The 18,551-nt window shown below is 45.4% G+C and overlaps 1 protein-coding gene and 1 long non-coding RNA gene across 15 annotated transcripts in view; one reads left to right on the plus strand and one right to left on the minus strand.

Moving 5' to 3' along the window:
* The first annotated feature begins 4,414 nt into the window (after nucleotides 1-4,414).
* Mink1 (misshapen like kinase 1) overlaps nucleotides 4,415-18,551 on the plus strand; it is a 52,966-nt gene continuing 38,829 nt past the window's right edge. For 11 of the 14 annotated variants that reach the window (XM_004857289.4, XM_087191685.1, XM_087191686.1 and 8 more), the window contains exon 1: nucleotides 4,560-4,845. In XM_004857289.4, the coding sequence (XP_004857346.1) occupies nucleotides 4,789-4,845 (57 nt within the window). In that variant the 5' untranslated portion in view covers nucleotides 4,560-4,788. Of the gene's footprint in view, nucleotides 4,846-18,551 lie in introns of all 14 variants that reach the window. The other 3 variants (XM_004857290.4, XM_087191688.1, XM_087191691.1) reach the window with 3 other exon arrangements.
* On the minus strand, nucleotides 5,899-18,137 carry LOC147823887 (uncharacterized). The gene is made up of 3 exons (XR_015443211.1): nucleotides 18,011-18,137; nucleotides 7,431-7,578; nucleotides 5,899-6,070 (listed from the first exon to the last, which is right to left on the minus strand). It is a non-coding gene; the product is annotated as an uncharacterized LOC147823887 (long non-coding RNA).

Here is an 18,551-nt window from a genome sequence, read left to right on the forward strand (position 1 = left end):
TCTCAAAGAACAACAACAACAAAAAAAAGAACTGAGAAGTTCAGTGGTATGGTGCTTGCTTAGTGTACAAGGCCCTGAGTTAAATCCTCAGCACTAAAGAGAGAGAGAAACTTTGGTGCTTCACACTAGCCACATGTTGCTCATAACTAGCATTGTGGATAGTGCAGGTGTAGACCATTTATATCATCGAACAAGGTTCTATTAGCACTGCTCCAGAGGGAAGAGATAGAATATATGGCACAGTCTGAAAGAGCATCACACATACACCCAATTGAGGCTGGTTATCTCTCAGGAGGGAGAGAGCGTTTCAGCTCACTTGTTAACATTTTTTAAGCTGAGCAGTGGGTGTGTGGATTATTATATATACATATACACACACACACACATACATATATACTCATAACATTGTATGTCTGAAATATTTTGAGCACATTTACTAGCTCATACCCTTCATGCCCCTAGTCTCTCTCACCCAACTCAGAATTGGCCACAGAGGCAAGAAGCCCAGAGTAGAGTGAGGAGCTCAGGAAGGATTCTGGAAAGAGGGATGTGCTGGGTGGGTGATGGGGTGAACAGAGGGGACTAGGTTGCTCTGCCCCACCCATTCCTTTCAGTCCAGCCTTCTTATCTTTTCTGGGAGCCACAAATTCCGCTCCTACACACAGCAGTCTTCAGGAACTAATTGGCATTCTGTTAATTAGCTTCATTGTCACCACTAAGTGCCTCTTTCCCTAAGGGGACCACTACCTCCTAAATTGTGGAGTGGGGTGGAGGCAGCTGCCTCAGGGCTCTCACTATCTTGCTGGGCTGTGTGTGTGTGTGGGGGTGTTGAATTTAGGGCCTTCAAATTTAGCTACATCAGTAGCTCAGTCCTTTTTGGTTTTTGTTTTGTTTTTATGAGACAGGGTTTCGCTATGTAGCCCAGGCTGGACTGGAACATGATCCTCCTGCTTCAGCCTCCTTAGTATTGGGATTACAGGCATGATACCAGACCTGGTCCTTTTTATCTTTTTTTTTTTTTTTTTTTGTACTGGGAAATCGAACTCGGGTCCTTGCGCTTGTGCATCAGGCAGCAAAACCACTGAGCTAAATCCCCGGCCCATTTTTATCTTTTATTTTGAGACAGAGTCTTGCTAAGTTGGTCAGCCTGGGCTCAAAAGTTTGATCCTCCTGCCTCTGTTTCCATGAGTGCTGGGTTATAGGCATGCATACATATGCCTGACTTGGAGTTGCTTGATTGGAGATCAACCACAGTGCAGGGAAGAAAAGTAAAGAGGAGATCAAGATTTAGGATAAAAATTGGCTCCAGAGGGTTAGGGGTGTAACTGTGATAGAGCATTTACTAGAGACCCTGGATTCACACACACACACACACACACACACACACACACACACACACACACAAAGACTCTAGACGCATAACTGATTAAGAGTCCAGCCTTGCAAGGTTGGCAGTATTAGGCCCTGAGGATGACAGATCTGTTCAGAGTTAATTCATTTTCCAGTGGTCCTATAGTCTTATTGTTTTCTGCTGGGAATAAACTTAGGACTTTGTAGCATGCTAAGCACATGTTCTACCACTAAGCTACACCTCCCACCCACCTTGTCTTCTTCTTCTTTTTTTTTTTTTTTGGTACCAGGGATTGAACTCGGGACCTTCCACTTATGAGGCAGGCGGCAGAACCACTGCGCTAAATCCCCGGCCCTTGTCTTTAATAGTCTAACTTTTCTTAATGCCTAGTCTAGGACTCCTTCTGCCTATTATCTCTTTAAGATTTTATCATAGACAACTTCAAAAATATACAAAAAAGTAGAGAATAGGTTAATAAATCTTCGTGTATCTATACTCCAGCTTTAATAATTACAAGCATGAAATCAGTTCTATTCTGTCTCCCACCCCCTTACATTCCCTCTCTTTTATTGTCACTGGGGATTGAATCCAGGCCCTTCACATTGAGCTACATCTCCCTTCCCCTTTTTAGACAGGACCTCACTAAGTTGCCCAAACTGGGCTTGAATTTCCAATGAACATTCTGCCTCAAATTCCCAGAGTTGGGAAGTTGGTGTGCCACCAAGCCTGGCATTACATTGCCTCTTGAGGCATATAGGTGGCCATTTATCTTCGTGATCCTAATTTACTCATTTATTCATTTAGTATTAAACATTCTGTGAGTCAGGCATTAGTAAATTTATTGGGTGCCCGGTACATGCCAAGTGTTTTATGTACATAATTGTATTTTATTCTAACCTATTTTTATCTTTATTTTAAAGATTATTAAAATTGAGCCTGAGAGGTTAGGATTTATATAAAGCATTCACTTTAACACTTATGTTTTTATTACTATCCAATAGTTTTTTGGTAATGAGGATTGGACCCAGGGCCTCGAGAATGCTAGGCAAGTGCTCTGATGAGGTACACCCTCAAGCCTTTATTTAATTTTGAGACAGAGTCTTGCTAAATTGTTCAGCCTGGCAAACTTGCAGTCCTCTTACCTCAGCTTCCTGAGGTAGGACTACAAGTGGTCTTGGCCTTGAACTACTATAGTGCCTACCCAGATAATAGAGGCCTTCATTCAACATAAGCCTTCCTGAACCTCTATGGGGTGCCAGATCACATGCTGTACAAGACTGACATCATTAAATATTGTTTCTGCTTTTTGGTAGATTTAACATATTTCCAGTTACATTTACAATTTAAAGTGTTAAATGTTGTTACCAAGAACTTAAGGCAGACAACTAAAACCGAACTCAGTGGTTCAAGGAAGGCTTCATAGAGGAAGTGATTTAGATATGTGGGAAAAGCAAAGGATAATGAGGGTAGATGTTGTTGGGAGAAGTGGAATATTGAAAAATAAAGTAGAAGAAGCAAGGAGAATCTTGGGAGACTTTTTTTTTTTTTTTTTTGGACAAGGTCTTGCTATGTAGCTCAGGTTGGCCTTGAACTCACTTTGTAGTCCAAGCTGGCCTTGAATTCATGGCAATCATGGCTCAGCCTCCTGAGTGCTGGGATTACAGGCATGTGCCACCACACCAGGCTTGGAGACTTAGATACCACACTTCAGACTATCCAGAGGACAGTGGGAGCCACCAAAAGGTTTTACACATGAGAGTTATGTCAGATTTGAATTTTATAAAAATGACTTTAGGTATGAAGAATTGACTTGATGAGGTCATGGGAAGAGTAATGGAGGTAAATGGGATTGTGGCTTGGAAAAGACAATGACAAGGTAAGTGAGGAGAGGGAAACTGGATGTGCATCCACATGTACTAAGGGTCCAGAAAGAAGGGCATTCAGCTCTTTTCCAAAGACCTTTCATTCAAACTCTCCAAAGTGATGTTTATATGCTGATAATCTTTCACAGACAGTGTTAGTGCTGGAAGAGATCTTGAGCTCACACAGACTTCTAACCTCACAGTGAAAGAAATGCTCAGAGAAGCAAATCCACTTGCTCAAGGTCACACAGCACATCAGGCAGTGGCAGGGGACTCTGGTTTTTGTTTTGTTTTGCTTTTTGAGATAAGGTCTTGCTTGCTGTGTAGTACAAGCTGGTCGTTTTTTTTTTTTTTTTTTTTTTTTTGAGATAGGGTCTCACTGTGTAGTTCAGGCTGGCCTCGAATTCACCACAATCCTTCTGCCTCACAGCCTCCTGAATGTTGGGATTATAGGCATGCACTGCCACACCTGGCCCGAGGATTCAGTTCTTACATAGCATTACCTAGTCTCCAGTGAGCCTAATGGCTGGGGTGCTGTGCCAACATCACTAGATCTAAGGTGACCAGAGCAGGATCTGAAGTGATTGGATAGTTTCCTGTTCCTTTCCGCCTTGCTCCATTCCAATGATCAGCCAGGGAATAACTCCCCAAACAGTTCCTTTGTGCAGAACACCTGTTAAGACATAAAGGTCTGCAGTAGGTTTCCCTACCCTGAGATTTGAGATCCCCTCGACACTCCCTATTCCAGCTAGGGAAAGGAGTAAAGGGCCTCCCTGAGGCAACCAGTCCCTCTTCCCCTACCCAACTCCCACGTGGATTCTCTAGCCAAGTTCTCACAGAAAGGCCCCTCCTTCAACGGCTCCACTGTTGCCATGACAATTGGGTAGGTGGACAGCCCGTCCTATCTAGGGGCCACCCAGTCCTCGCGTGGGGAGTTACCATAACAACCCCCCTAGTAATAGAGGGGGTTGAGTCCCGCCTCCCTTCCCCCGCAAATAGAGAGGTGGGTAGCTTGATTGGCAGCTGGGCACACGAAAAACGATGGGAGAGAGAAGGAAAGGCTCTCAAAGGAGAGCTAAGAGGGTAATAGAGGAGAGAGAGGGCAAAAAATAGGGAAAGTGAAGGAAACGCTTATGCGCACGCGCGCCAGCTGGTGGGCGCGCCGCTTGCCCGCCTCGGCCGGCGCCCACTTCTTTCTAGCCCGGCTCGCGCGGTCTCTCGCTCCAGGAGCGCGCCTTTCGCTGGCTCTCCTGCGCCTGCGCGCAGGTGTCGGCGCCTAGGGGGAGGGGGAACTCGGCGCGCTCGCGTCACGTTCGCTCTTCCATCCTCCTGGGCACCGCCGCTCTGCGCCTGCGCTGGAGAGCCGCGAGGCTTGGGTTGCAGACTCCGGGGCTACAGCTTCTGTCAGTCGTGGGTCGGTCCTCCTGCCGGCCCACCTTCTTCCTCCTTCTCCTGGGGGAGGCGCGGTGGAGTCCACCCTCAGGTTCCCCCGATGGGGGAGAAGCGGCGACAGCAGCAGTGGAATAACCGAGCCGGAGCGTGAGCGGCCCCGTGGCTCGGTTCACCGCGGAGGCCATGGGCGACCCGGCCCCCGCCCGCAGCCTGGACGACATCGACCTGTCCGCCCTGCGGGTGAGCGCGCCTTCCCCCACTGTAGCTCTGGTTCCAGCCCTCGCCGCAGGGGAGGGAGCTTGGGGCTGCACGCTTCACGTGCTTCCGGGGCGCCCCCTTCTACCAGCCCCGCTTCCCTCGGCGATCCCTGCCCCTTCCCCAGGCTCTCGCCGTTGCTGGGTCCCCGCCCTCTGCTCTCCTCGCTCCACTCGCTGCAGATTCTGGGAGCCAATTCAGTCTCCACCCTGTGGTGTACCGCCCCCACATTTCCCTACCACCCCAGCTTTTACTTTGGGGCTCGGTACCCTCTTCCTCCAAGGTATTTGAGGGTCATCTCTGGTTTGCCTAAACCTAGGTTCCCTTATCATCTGCAGAATATTTATTTTTATTGTGGCCCCTCACCCCTTCGTGGCCCTCTTCTCGCCCTTTTCCTTACTTGTATCTCCCCCCACTCTCTCCTGGCTCCCCGAATTTTGACTTTCAACTGCCTTGACAACCTCCTACTCATCCTTTTCTCTTCCTCGCCCACCCCTGAATTGCAACTCTTCCCGGGTCAGCTTTTCAGCCTCCCCATTCCACCCCATACCTCCCACGGTCTCCCTCAATCCCACGTTCAGTTTTCCCTATCCCCTTTCTCCGGTTTCAAGTGCAGCAGTCCAGACTCAGGCATTTCCGGTCTCGGGGTCTCTGAATATTACATTATCAACTCGGTAGCAGTGCAGGGCTGGGAGGACAGACAAGTGCTCTGGGGGAGGAGGGGAAGCATTTATTTCCTTAAGAAACTCTAGCACGGACTGGGAAGAGGATGTTTACATACATGTACACACAAAAAACGCATGCTGCAAGTGGTCAGTCGGATTGGGAGAAGCAGTGGAGGTGGAGGCACTGGAGAGCTCTCAAGGGAGGAGCTAATTAGGAAAGGGGTTAAGAGAAAGCAACTGCAGCACGAATTTCTTTAAAATAGCCATTTATTGTCCCACGTGGGGCACTTACTTTAGGAGCTTCTAGCAGCATTTATGTTTTCTGGAGGAAGCTTTGGCTTAAGGGCAACTTGGTGCTTTCAAGGTGAACCCTCCAGGATGTTGTTACTCAGTGAGTGGGTCCTGTGTCCTTCCAGCTTTCTCAGCAGGCCATGGTGAAGGGAGAGCAGTTGCCCACCTCTAGGTTGGCTTCTCAGGAGGCCCCTATTCACACTGTCTGGCTTTTGAGTTAAGGAACATGGCCAGTTGTGGGAAAAGGCGGTCAGCTACACAGGTGCCCCGGATATGAAGGGAGGGAAGAGAGGAATAGAAGAGAGCAAAGTCATGTTGTTAATTGGGTTTCTCTAGATGACACAGTTTTTTCTTGCCATTCAGGTCATAATTTGTTTGGTGCAGTGTTGGGCTATGAGACCTGACTTGCTGGAGAAGAGGTAATAAGTTACTGATGAGGGAGACAGCATTCAGTTGCTCTGTTGTGTGTCGATGGGAAGAGAGTCTGCAGGCTTTTGGAGGTCAGTTTAGCGTTTAAATTAGGGTGCTCAAGTTAGTTGGGTTATAAGATGGAAATCCAGGCTGTGAGTAAAAGTCCCTTAATATGCTCCACTCTGAGGTGACTCTTCACCTTCTCCTCCTACTTGATTGTTCATTAACTGGCCACAATTGCCCTGGCTGTGAAATACAATTATAAAATGGGTGGGTCCAAACAGTGACCTTTGATTTGAACCTTGTGGGACTCTGCCTGGGTTTGTCTTTTAGCTTCTTGTACCTTGGCTTGGAGCCTCAACCTGGGATTTTCAGTAATTCTGTAAATACCCTTTGACCTTGGATATGGTGTTTCTCTTTTGGACTTCCCTGCTTGAAGCAATTTTAGCCTTCTTCAATTACCTCCTGCCTTTTTCTGTATTCCCTCCCTTCCAGAGGTGGGGGTCGGTTCCCTCTGCTTTTGTCTGTCCTTCCTTATGCTTCTGAAGAAAGGGTTTCATATTCCCATTTACCATCCAGGTACTCTGGGGCTTGAGGGAGAGCTGTACTTTCTCTGAAATGGGACTGGAGAGGGCTTCTTTTCTCCTTGCTACTGATCTTTGTCTGTCCCCTCCTCTTCACCTCAGAGAGCTGGTGTGGCTGTAAAGCTCAGTCTTTCCTTGCATGTGTTCCAGAGAGAAATTTTAACCTGGAGAATTAGCAGCAAAGCATGTCTCTCTTTATTTAATACTGTATCATCTTGTCTTAGTGTTATATCATCTTGGGGTAGGAGATAGGAGGGGAACATATTCAACATTTATTAGCTGGCCTTAAAGAGCCCAAGGTGTCTCTCTTCTTGTTTCAACATATGGTTTGACTTTCAGCTGGTGATGAGAGTAATAGTCTGATATTTGGGAATATTGGATTTCGTTAATCTTTTAGCCATGTATGTGGGGGCTAGATGGACCCGCCACTTTGTGACCATAGTTACATTTGACTTCTTTGAGGCTGTAGGTCTCTATTAACATGGTAGCATGATGTGTTAGGAGAAGCATGGGGTCTGGAGTTGGATCCCTGAGAATTCAAGCCCTGGCCAATATAATCTGGACCTTGGTCCCCTCTGACCTTACTTACCCGAACTACAGACTCCACAAAGATCCTTACCTCTCTAAGTTCCATTGCCTCTTCTTCTTTTTTTTTGTTTGTTTTTTGAGACAGGATCTCGCTGTGTAGTTCAGACTGGCCTCATAGCAGTCCTCCTGAGTGCTGGGATTACAGGTGTGTGACACCACACCAGGCTCCATCTTCTCATCTGCAAAGTGGGGATGGTGAAAGTATTGAAGTTAGAGTTGCCGAGGATTAAATGAAGTACTGCATATATATGTGGTAGCCCTTACTATTGTTATCAGTTATGTCTTCCAAGACAACTGTATCTAAAATAGTACTTCCTCTCTGGCTTTTATTGTTTGTTCATTTTTTTGTATATTGAGACAGTCTCTGTATAATCCAGGCTGGCCTTTGAATTTGTAGCAATCTTCCTACTTCATCCTCCTGGCTGCTAGAATTTTTTTTTTCCTTTTCTTTTTTTTTTTTTTTTTTTGTTGTTGTTTTTTGTTTGTTTGTTTGTTTTTGGTACCAGGGGTCGAACTTAGGTCCTTGCGCTTACAGGGCAGGCTGTGGAACCACTGAGCTAAATCCCTGGCCTTAACTTTTTTTTTTTGGCACCAGGGATGGAACTCAGGTCCTTGCAATTGTGAGGCAGGCAACAGAACCACTAAGCTAAATCCCCGGCCCTTTTTTTTTTTTTTCTTGAGACAGGGTAGGACTATATAGTTCAGGCTGGTCTTGAACTCACTATGTAGCCCAGGCTGGCCCCAATCAAACTCAAATTCATGGTTACAGGTGTGTACCACCATGCCCAGCTTGGGTGCTGGGGTTGCAGGTGCTTCACCACACCTGGCCCTTGCTTTATTTTTATGTAAAAAAAAATTTTTTTTGGTACTGGGGATCAAACTCGAGACCTTGTGCTTGCAAGGCAGGTGGCGGAATTTTATGTAAAATTTTATGTAGTGCTCCCTTAGTCTGCTTTATCTTTCTTCATAGTATTTATTACCATCTGACATAAATTTATTTCTGTCAACCATAACTAAATGTAGACTCCAGCTGGGGGTGTAGCTCATTGGTAGGGTGCCTGCTTAGCATGTGTTCAATCTCCAGCACCACAAAAATAAAATGAAGTATAAATTTAGTGAAAGGTAGGATTTTGAGTATTTGTTCATTTTCATATCCCCAGTTCCTAGATCAGTGTTTTGCACATAGTGGAGTCTCAGATGTGTGTTGAATAAGTGCATGTTATAGTAACAGAGTTCTTAGTACAGTGCTTGCTTAGAGATAATCAGTAAATGTAAAGCTTGTTGGGCTTCTTCCCTTCATACATGATTAAAACTATCTTCTCAGATGCTTTTGGAATCAGATTTTATCTTGTAAAAGGTTCTGGAAGCCTCCATCTGAGTGATGACCCTTGAAATAAAGCTAGGGTATTCAAGAGAAAATTTGGGCCTCTTTTTTTAAAGCTCCTTTCTCTGTGTCCAAGCCTGGTTATATTCCAGAAGCATCTTCTGACTTGGAATGCTTGGCTTCTCACAAAGGATAAGTATGAGTGGAAGTAGATGGGAAAAGGAGGGAAACACCCCAGGCTGACTGCTTTCCTTTTGCATTGCTCCTTTTGGTTGACCCACTCCATAAATCAAACAGGTTCTCTCTATTGTCTAAGTTGCTATAAGTTTTAGGCTTCAGTATCCTTGAAACTGGAGCTGGGCTCATTGTTGGTGAAATAATATTATAGAGCACATTCAAGATGGGCTTGTTGCTAGGTGGTAGTTGTTAATAGAAAAATTTTTTTCAAATGATTTTGTGTTGTGTCTGTTCTTTGGAGAAGTCGCTTCCCCTTCCTTCTCTTTTCATGTGCCTGTGGAGCCAGCACCACTTGGAAAGCTGGCAGCTTTGGGCATATATTTCAGGGCTGCTGAGCAATGTGGGACTGCTGCTGTGTTCTGATGTGCTAGCTGTCCAACTTTTGATGACAGATGCTGAAGGCAGGAGAATGGGAAGACTGACCTCCTGCAGCAGAAGTAAGGGTGTTTAGTGACTTTTTTCCTGGAGAACTGCATGTTGAGGGAGGGGGCATTTGGGAGCTTATGACATTTGGAATAAAGTGAAATGCTGCTTTGCAAAGTGACAGAAGGAAGATTACAGAGAACTTTGCTGAAACTAGGTGTTTAGCCATTCCCCAAATGGAGGGTCACCATCACCGTTTATACTGTGGTTAAGAGGGATTGCCATACCCCTTAACCGTGTATGAAGGGAAAAGGAGTTCTTTAGGAAAGTGAGATTTTTACAGTTAACAGAGAGAGAGTCAGCAAGAAAGCCAGCTTGTCTATTCCCTCACTTTTGCTTCAGGAGCTCAGCTAACACAGTGCAGTATAGGATCCTGACTTCAAATCTCCCCTTCATTCCTTTGAGCTGTGAACTGTGGCCTAAGCTTGGACTGTGTAGAGCATCCTTATTTGTCACTTAGGGGGCAGGATGGCAGAAAGTACTGCAACTGCTCCCAGTAAGATTGCATTCTAGAGTAGGTGTTTAAGGAATGTAGTAACCTCTTAACCCAACAACATACCCAGTACTGGAACTGGAGAGCATCTCCAGAAGCCATCTGAGAGTCTGCTTGCTAGACCTTTCTGTCTTTAGACAAAGTTACATCAGACACAATTATCAGTAGTACTAACCTTTACTGCATCAGTCAAGACACTGAGCATTTGTCAGTCTACTGTTGAGAACTAGATTCTGGATTTTATGGGAAGGATGTAATCTTGTGCCCAGTAGTGTATACTAAACTGTTTAATCATAGCTCTGGGAGTAATCGACCCTAGATACACCTCTGCAGCCAGGCATGATAGTACGTGCCTTTAATCGCAGCACTCTGGGAGGCTGAGGCAGAAGGGTTGAAAATTCAAACCCAGCCTGGGCAGCTTAGTGAGACTGTCTGAAACTTAAAAAATTATAAAATAGGGTCAGGAATATAACTCAGTGCAAAGGGCTTGGCTTCAAAGTCCAGTACTAAAAAGGAAGGGGGGCAGAATCTTTGTGAACTAGGGCCCTCTTCCTTTCCTTCTCCTTCCCCCTCTCCCTTTCCTCCCCCTTTTTCCTTTTTGGAGGTGGGATCTTGCTATGTTGCCCAGGCTGACCTTGAACATCTGAACTTAGGTGATCCTAAGATCTAGGAAGGAAAAACATTTCAAAAGGTAAGGGCAAATACATGGAAAAGGCACATGACTGTAACCCTCTGTGAGTACTGGATCTGTGGACTCACATGTGATTCTGCAGGGGTTGAGTGAGTTACTTGTCCTTTGGAGTTGTTGTATGAGGGAGAAGGATATATCACAACATTACTACCCTGACTAGTGGCAAGGTTTAGAAGATGGTTAAGTTTCGCAGGAAGTCGGCCCAGCTTAGGATTCTGTCTTGTGGTCTGTGGGAAGTGGGATTCTTCCTAACATTAGATAGATACTGGTTATAAATAGATGAGACTCTCAATTTACATTGTGTGCAAGTAAAGGATGAGTAGGGTGTGTAGGGGGAGTGTTACTGATTTTGCATGTTTGAAGTGAAATGGTTGGAGAAGCCACAAGTCTTGGGCTTCTTGGAGGAGTCAGACTCCAGGAGCAGCCTGCTTGTCAAAGTGATGGTGGAGTAGAAAAGGGTGGGATGGGATGTGAGAAACCAGGTTGGTGGCACAGTCTGTGGGAGGAGCCTGAGAGGCTGGAGGGAAATGAATGGAGGAAATGGGGACTATTTGCCTGGAAAACTGGTGATGGTTGTTGGGGGATGAAGCCAGCAACCTTTAACAGAGAAAGTAGCTAAAACCTCAGAAACACCTGAGAAGGTTCAGTCCCACAGCAGGAGATTGTCAGGGTCAGAAGTAACAGGCAAAGTAGGGAGTTTCTGTAGTCACACCTGGAAACTCTGGCACTTAGCATCTATGGCTAAGCTCATGTGGCAGTGAAAGCTTCTGGTTCTGTCTTGGGCACCTTCATCATGCCTTTGGGATGAAAGACTTCCCTAAACCAGGCCTGATATTGGTTGTGCTTCTGAGGGAAAATGGAAAATTTCTCTCATTTTCTTCTACCAAGAACCATTTGAGGATGGGATTTGAAGGGCTTGGGTTGCTGAATCACTCCCGGAACCATGGGTTGAGAGGAGTTTTCCGTGGACTAATGTCCATGGAAACAGCTGGAGGTTCTGCTATAATCCTTAAATTCTGTCTCCTTCAAGAGCCACCTCAACTTCTGGTTTTTTCCACAAAGTGCCCTCTGGCCATCCTAGGCCTTAACTGATTACTTTTCTACTTTCTCGTAGACTATTTGATTTAATTTGATTACATATTGCTTTATATTGAATAATATATTCCTATGGTCCTTATTTTTCCTACCACATCTTTATGTATAAAAACTGATCCAGGGCCGGGGATTTAGCTCAGTGGTTCCGCTGCCTGCCTCGCAAGCACAAGGTCCTGAGTTCGATCCCTGGTACCAAAAAAAGACCCAACGTGATTCATATTTCCTTTTGATCCCTTACTGTGCCTATAAAAATGTTGAATACATGGTAAGGGTTCAGCAATAGGGATCTGAATGTGTGTTCTTGTGACTGGTCCTTTCCGACTAAGTTCAATCCTACTATGTGGTAGGCCCTGTGGGACACAATATAAATATGTACTCAGTGTTTCTCGGCCAGGATGACAGTGCCCTCTGAGGGTGTTTGGAAATGTTGAGGAAGGAGGTTTAGCTATCAACATGCCTTGGGAGCACTAGTGACACTTAGTATGTGGGATGTTAACCATCCAGTAGTCTTGAGGACAATGCATTGAAAAATTGTTTTTCTGCCCAGATTGCCACCATAGCCCTCTTGAACTTGTTATGGATATGGGGAAGTTCAAGGGAAGGACTAGACAGGTTTCTGTGACGTACATCTCCTTGTTTACTTCTTTCTGGGTGGAAAGAGAATATAGACTCTACATTACTTTTGCACATGGCACATATCTCTTAGACTAACAGCTTTTATTTGTCTGCCAGCACACCTCTGAAGGTAAAATGGGTAGGCTCCAAGCCAGACTGTAAGGAAGATTTTCATATTCTCTCTTCACCACCCACCCACTCTTTCTTTCAAGGCACATTTGTAAGAAAGTGGTTGAAGTATGTAGTAAGTACTTGGGCTTTTAATTCTGAGTGGTCCAGGAAAGAGTCTTCAGGAAAACAATTGGACATGGTAGGCCAAAGCCATAAGGCAGAGGTAGGAATGTGGATGCAGTGCTTGAGAGGGGGCCAGCCCATTTGCCTCTTCTCTGGTGCCCTTTCATACTGTGGTTGTCACCTTGAAGACAGGTAAAGAATGAGTGTCATCACTCAGATTGCAGGGGAGCAAGGAGAGGGTAGAATACATGTTGCCCCATGTATTCTTTGGGGTCAGAGGAGTGGCTGGGCTGAGTAAGGAGCTGAAGCTGTGTAGGAGAGCTGCCTTCTGCCTCACTCTCCAGATTTGCGTTATAAAAGTAGAAATGGACAGGCACCAGACCCTGCCTAGCTGAATTTGGAGAAGTCCCGCTACCCTTAACAGAGTCATTCCTCATGGGGGAAACTACCTTAAGTCCACATATCAAAGTAGGCTTGGAAACAGGCAGTGTGTGCACCAGGAGTCTGTGATTCTCTGTCCCTTCAGTCCTTTCTTGTAAGCCCTTTTTCTGCTTCCAGCTTGGAACAAAGATTGCTTTGATATGAGTCATTTATATTTTAATGGGCATTCATTTCAGAAGGGTTTAGGGGCTAGAATAAGAACAACGAGGAACACTTACTGTACAGTAGGTTCCTCCCTTATGTAATCTCATTATTCCTCACAATAACCCTTTGAGGTGGATGATTATCCTCATTTTTAACATGAGAAAAATCAAGAAGTGACTTGGAAATTAGGTAACTTGCTTGAGGTTGGACAGCCTCTAAGTGCCAGGGCTCACATTTGGGCTCAGGTCTGACTCACTCAGAACCTGAGCTTCTGTTCACCTCTATCCTGCTCAAGGCGGGTACTCAGGTGGCCGGGAGTGTGAGCAAGAGGGCAGTTTGTAGCCAGCATGCTAGACTATGTGCAACCAGTACCGTTTTCTGCTTGTTTTAATTATAAATGTGTGATATTTCTGTGACCTATGGTAAAAAGGCTTTGTGGGCTAGAACACTGTGCATAATGTTTCTTTGTAAAGTACTTGGAGACTTGGAATATGGCCCATTTCATGGATTAGAGACAGCCTGTTTGAGAAACGTTTTCTGCCCTCCAGGAGCATGTGGTCTACATCTGTGTCTTAGTAAGGGATAGACCTTAATTGTATAGCTGGGACTTGTTGAGGGTGGGAAGGAATAAGAGATTTTTAACCTGAACCTTTGGAAACTGCCAGTTGGTTGACATTGGTGGGTACATGTTGGGAATACAAAGCTCTGTGGGGTCCATGCCCAGAACTGATGGAAATTTCTGGGTGTTGGGCTGCCAGAGTACTCCAATGACAGGAAGAGAAGGACATGCAAAAGAATTTAGAAGATTTAGTCTGCAGGAATGAGAGTTGAATAATTCAAAAGAAGTCCTCTTCTTCAGAGAGAGGAGAGGAAGCCTGTCTCATTTCCTCCCACTTCTTTTAATAAAAATCTTTTTTATTATGATTAAATATACTTAACATTAGAACTAACCATTTTAAAGTGTACAGTTCTGTAGCATTAAGTATATTCACACTGTTGTGCTATCATCACCATCATTTATCTTTGGAACTTTATCTTTCTCAACTGAATCTCTGTACCCATTAAGCACTAATTCTCTGTTCCCTGCTCCCCGAGCCCCTGGCAACCACCATTGTACATCCTATTCCTTTTTGTGTGTGCTGAGTTGAGGAGAGGGCCAGACATAGCAGGTGCCTAATATTTGTCCCGTTAGGTAAGGTGAACTGTCAAGGAGTCTGTGTGTCACCAGCCAGCTCAGAACACTGCCCTCCCTTCTGGCTCTAATACAAGGTGATAGACCTCTGAAAGGGGTTTTGAAATGGCTACACAGAATTACAAGAGGATTGGGCGGTGAGAAAGTAAGGATTTCTTTTCCATATTCAGCTTCCACCTATATGTTGCTTTCTGGTTTTGTAGTTGTACTTATAGCCATCATCTTGATTGCTCCCAACATCTTACTTCATCTCATCCTGGGCTCTGGGGTCTAGGTGCTAAAGGAAGTTAGAGAGAAGGTCATTTAGGAGATGAAGAATAAAATTTAACAACTTTCTACATTTGTGTGTGAGGGGACACATGTTTAAAGGACATTTTGAAGCCAGGTCAGCTCTATCCCTCCATGGTGTTCACATCCCACAGACCCAGAGTATGACCTAGAAGTGAGTTGAATATCTTAGAGCAGAGGTGATCACTTTAATGGCTTTTCCCAGGCCACATTATTTGTGATTTTTTTCTTTGGATTTCAGAAAGGAAGAGGGGAAAAGGAAGGAGAGATGGGCTTTGTATTTAAGTGAACTAGGAAGATTCGAGAAGAGAGCTCCTTGTCTTGGAGATCAAAGTACAGTTGATAGAGGCTTTTAGGTGGTAGATTTGGTGGTATCTTAGGGTGCACCAGTCAGGGCTGTGTCCCTAAGATGACTAAGCAAAAGCCTGCAGCACCAGAGACCTTTGCATTTCGTTGCTAGTATCACAAACCATGGATTGAGGGAAAGCTAGTGGACTCATAAGGCCTTTTTCTCTGTCTTCTGTGCATGACTTTAGAGGAGGCTACATATATTCATCATCACTTTCCAGGGCTGCCCAATACTGAATGGCCCTTCTCAGCACAGTTCCTCTCTGTAATTTGAAGCCTGTTTTTGTTTTGTTCTTTCCTTAGTTTGATCCGGGTATCAGTTGAGGTTGATTGTTTTCCTTGGACTGAGCCTAATCTATTCAATCCTAATGTTCAAAGTTTGAATACAGGAATGTTCCAGTTGCTGACTCCTAGAAACTATCTTCCTGGGGCGTTATCCTGTAGTCTGGCATTATGCACAGCCTGGATGTTGTTATCATCACTTTCACTAGTACTTAAGTGCTTGTGTTAAAGCAGAGCATCTACAGGCCATCTCACATTTTAGTCTTTTTTTTTTTTGGTATGGGGGATCGAACCCGGGTTCTTGCGCTTGTGCAGCAGGCCATCTCACATTTTAAAAGGTGCTAGCAATAAACCAAGGTCCTGGAGCTAGAGCTAACTCCCAGTACTCAGGTGCCTAGTTACTCTGCTGGATTGTCCTCCCTAGAAACAAAGTGCTTACGTGTAATGGTCATCCTGGGATCCCAGGTGCAGTCTTTGCTGATTAGATATGTTTCACAGTTAACCGTGAATGCCTTGCAATTGCCCAGACCCCTTGCCCTGGCTTCAGGACCTCCTTGGGTAAAATGCTTTAGAGACTCCCAGTTGGAGACTTGCTGACAGAGGCACTGTTCAGCAACATAATCCATGGAGTGAGCTTGGCATTAGGAGCAGGGAGACCTGGTTCTAGTTTCTGTTCCATTTCTAGCTTACATCTCTCTGGGACTTGATTTTCTCTCCTGCAAAACAGGAGAACTCAGTAGCTCTTACTCAGAAGCTCAATCAGGGTCACCCGGCAGCCTTTGAAAGCTCCACATACCCAAGCCTTGCCTCTGGGGTGATTCAGTTGACCCAGGGTGGGTTCCTGGTATGTGGCTTTCCCAGGGAGCTGATCCCAATTTCCTGCTGAGAACTGCAGGAGCAGACAATCCTGAAGATCCTCCAGACCCAGGAATCTTTTTCCTTCCTTCCTTCCTTCCTTCCTTCCTTCCTTCCTTCCTTCAACTCTTTCAGTGCCTACTATGTGGTGTGCTGTTTAGATTAGATGTGGGATATGAAGTAGTCTCTATCCAAGGAAAAGTGCTCATATGAGGTGGTGATTGTGTTAAGCTGGGCAAAGGAGGAGTGGAGAGAATGATATGGGGTGGAGGCGGAGCCTGGGTGGGCCAGAGTCTCAGAGCTGTGCCAGGAGAGTCATCAGCACTCACTGGGTAGAGATCTCAGGGTAGATGTGTTGGAATGTGGCCAAGGGGCTGAACATCTGTTGGAAGGACACAGTAAAGGGAAGATGACCTTCAGAATATGTACACTTCAGACTCTGCTTCCTGAGTCTGTTAGGGCTGAGAATAAGAGTAGTCATGACTAAGGGTTGACTTGGAAAGACAGGGAATTTTACTTGGATTTTGAGGATAGGGAGGGATCTGGAATAGAGGGAACCACTAACAGCATAGGTCTTGGAGAGACTTGGCCATTTCTGCCACTTGCCATCTGATCTTTGGCAAGTAATCAACACACCATACTTCATTTTTTAATCCTTTGTAAAATGAGGATAGCAAGATCCACCCAATAGGGCTGTTGAGAGGATTAAATAAAAGTGATGGGAAGTGCTGAGCCTGGTAAATGCTCATTAGAGAGGTGATAGCTGCCTTCTTGTCTTATAGAAGAAAGTGCCCAGAAAGGGTGTCTCCTGGGGTTCTGTTAGCATTCTTCTCCTCCTGCCTTAGTGTTTTGTTTAAGAAAGAGAAAACTACCCAGTCTGTTGATTTCAATCTTAATGGCTATGGTGAATCACAGCCCCAGGTGTTGGCCTGGAATTCTGTGAGCCTGGCTCCCTTTCCTTATCCTAGATCCTCTGCCATGTCCTAGAAGTTTTCTAGCATCACTAGAAGAGAGTGCCTTGAAAATCTTACATGAGAACAGGGAACTCATGTTTGTTCTGCTCCTGAATCAGGAATTCTGGCAATCACCGGGCAGTTGCTCTGGCCCATGGCATTTTGTGTGAAAGCCCTGGACCCACCCAATGGGAGACTCTGTGCCTCACCATTGGGGATATTCTGATGGGGATATACTTGGGGTGTGAGAGACAAAACATTTGTACAACCATTTGTATATGTGTAATATCAAAGTCACAGATTATGGGCTAGGTAGTTTAGGATGCTTGGCTTCTCCCAGTGCCTGAAGATTTATGCCCCTTTCCTGCTTTAGAGCCCTTGCCCTTCCTACCAGTTGGCCTTTGCTTGGTTAATTCCCACATGTCCTGTGGTCTCAGTTGAAATAGCACTTCCTTAGGTCTTTCCTGCCCTCCCTTCATCATGCCTCCCTTTAATCTTTCTGATAGTATTCAGCACTTTTTCTTCAGATTTTCAGTTGTGTAATTGCATCTTCCTTTAATGTCTGCTTGTTTGACTAGACTATAAGCCCCATGAAGGAAAGAAATAATTTATATTTTTGTTCATTGTCTGCTACATTCTAGTATTTGGCAGTACCTGGCACATAGCAAGCACTCATTATTTATTGGGCGAATGTATGAACTGGTTCACCAGGCCCTTAGAGTTGGTGTAAAAGGAGTCAGAGAAAGTTTCTTAGGAAAAAGAGGAGAGACAGACCTCATGAAAAGTTGAGTGAACATGCTTGCTCCATCCTGCTGGTCTGGAAGTTCCTCCTCCTTTCTCACCTATGTCTCTTCAGCTGTAATTTATTCTGAGTTGGTTCTTGGTGGAGCAAGACAGTATCTGGTCTCCACCCTGTGGAGAGTAACCCTGGCCTTCCTTTAAGTCTGTATGATTCAGATAGTCCTTCCTCCCCTCCCTGTTAGCCCCACCCTCTACCTGCTCTTCCAGCCGACTCAGCTTTGCAGGCCCCTGCGTTCTTCTAGGTTCTCTCTTCATTATCTCCTGGTCTCTCATGGCATCCTATTGGACTTCTGGAAGTAGAAGCAGTATAGGGATGGACAAGGCACAGGTTTTCTTGTTCCTGAAGTTTCCTCAGACTCCTCCCTTGGATTTATGGACATCTGACTCCAACAGTAGGAGGTTGCCAATGAGGTATAATGATTTGTTTGTGCTACAGTTGAAAACCAGCAGGGAGAAGCCTTATTATTATCTAACCTCTGATTTCGAGAGTTGTCCTCCTCCGCTAGCTTGGGATCTGCCAGCCTGAATGGGTCTGGCATCATCCTGTCTGCCTCCTCCTTCTTCCAGACTCTCTGCCCTCTCTTTTTTCCCCCTGGTTTCTGCCTCCCAGGGACTGACCTTCCTCCCTGCCCCTTTTAGCACTGCCTCCAAGGCCACAGATCTTGTTTCTTTTTTCCTCAGCTGCCACTCTTCACCCTAAATCCCCGTGATGCCACAGTCTTAGTAAATTATCTCT

This window comes from Heterocephalus glaber, unplaced genomic scaffold (assembly GCF_053883595.1).
Source record: "Heterocephalus glaber isolate CG9 unplaced genomic scaffold, H.glaber_assembly_v1.0 deba00001564, whole genome shotgun sequence".
Classification (NCBI taxonomy): domain Eukaryota; kingdom Metazoa; phylum Chordata; class Mammalia; order Rodentia; family Bathyergidae; genus Heterocephalus; species Heterocephalus glaber.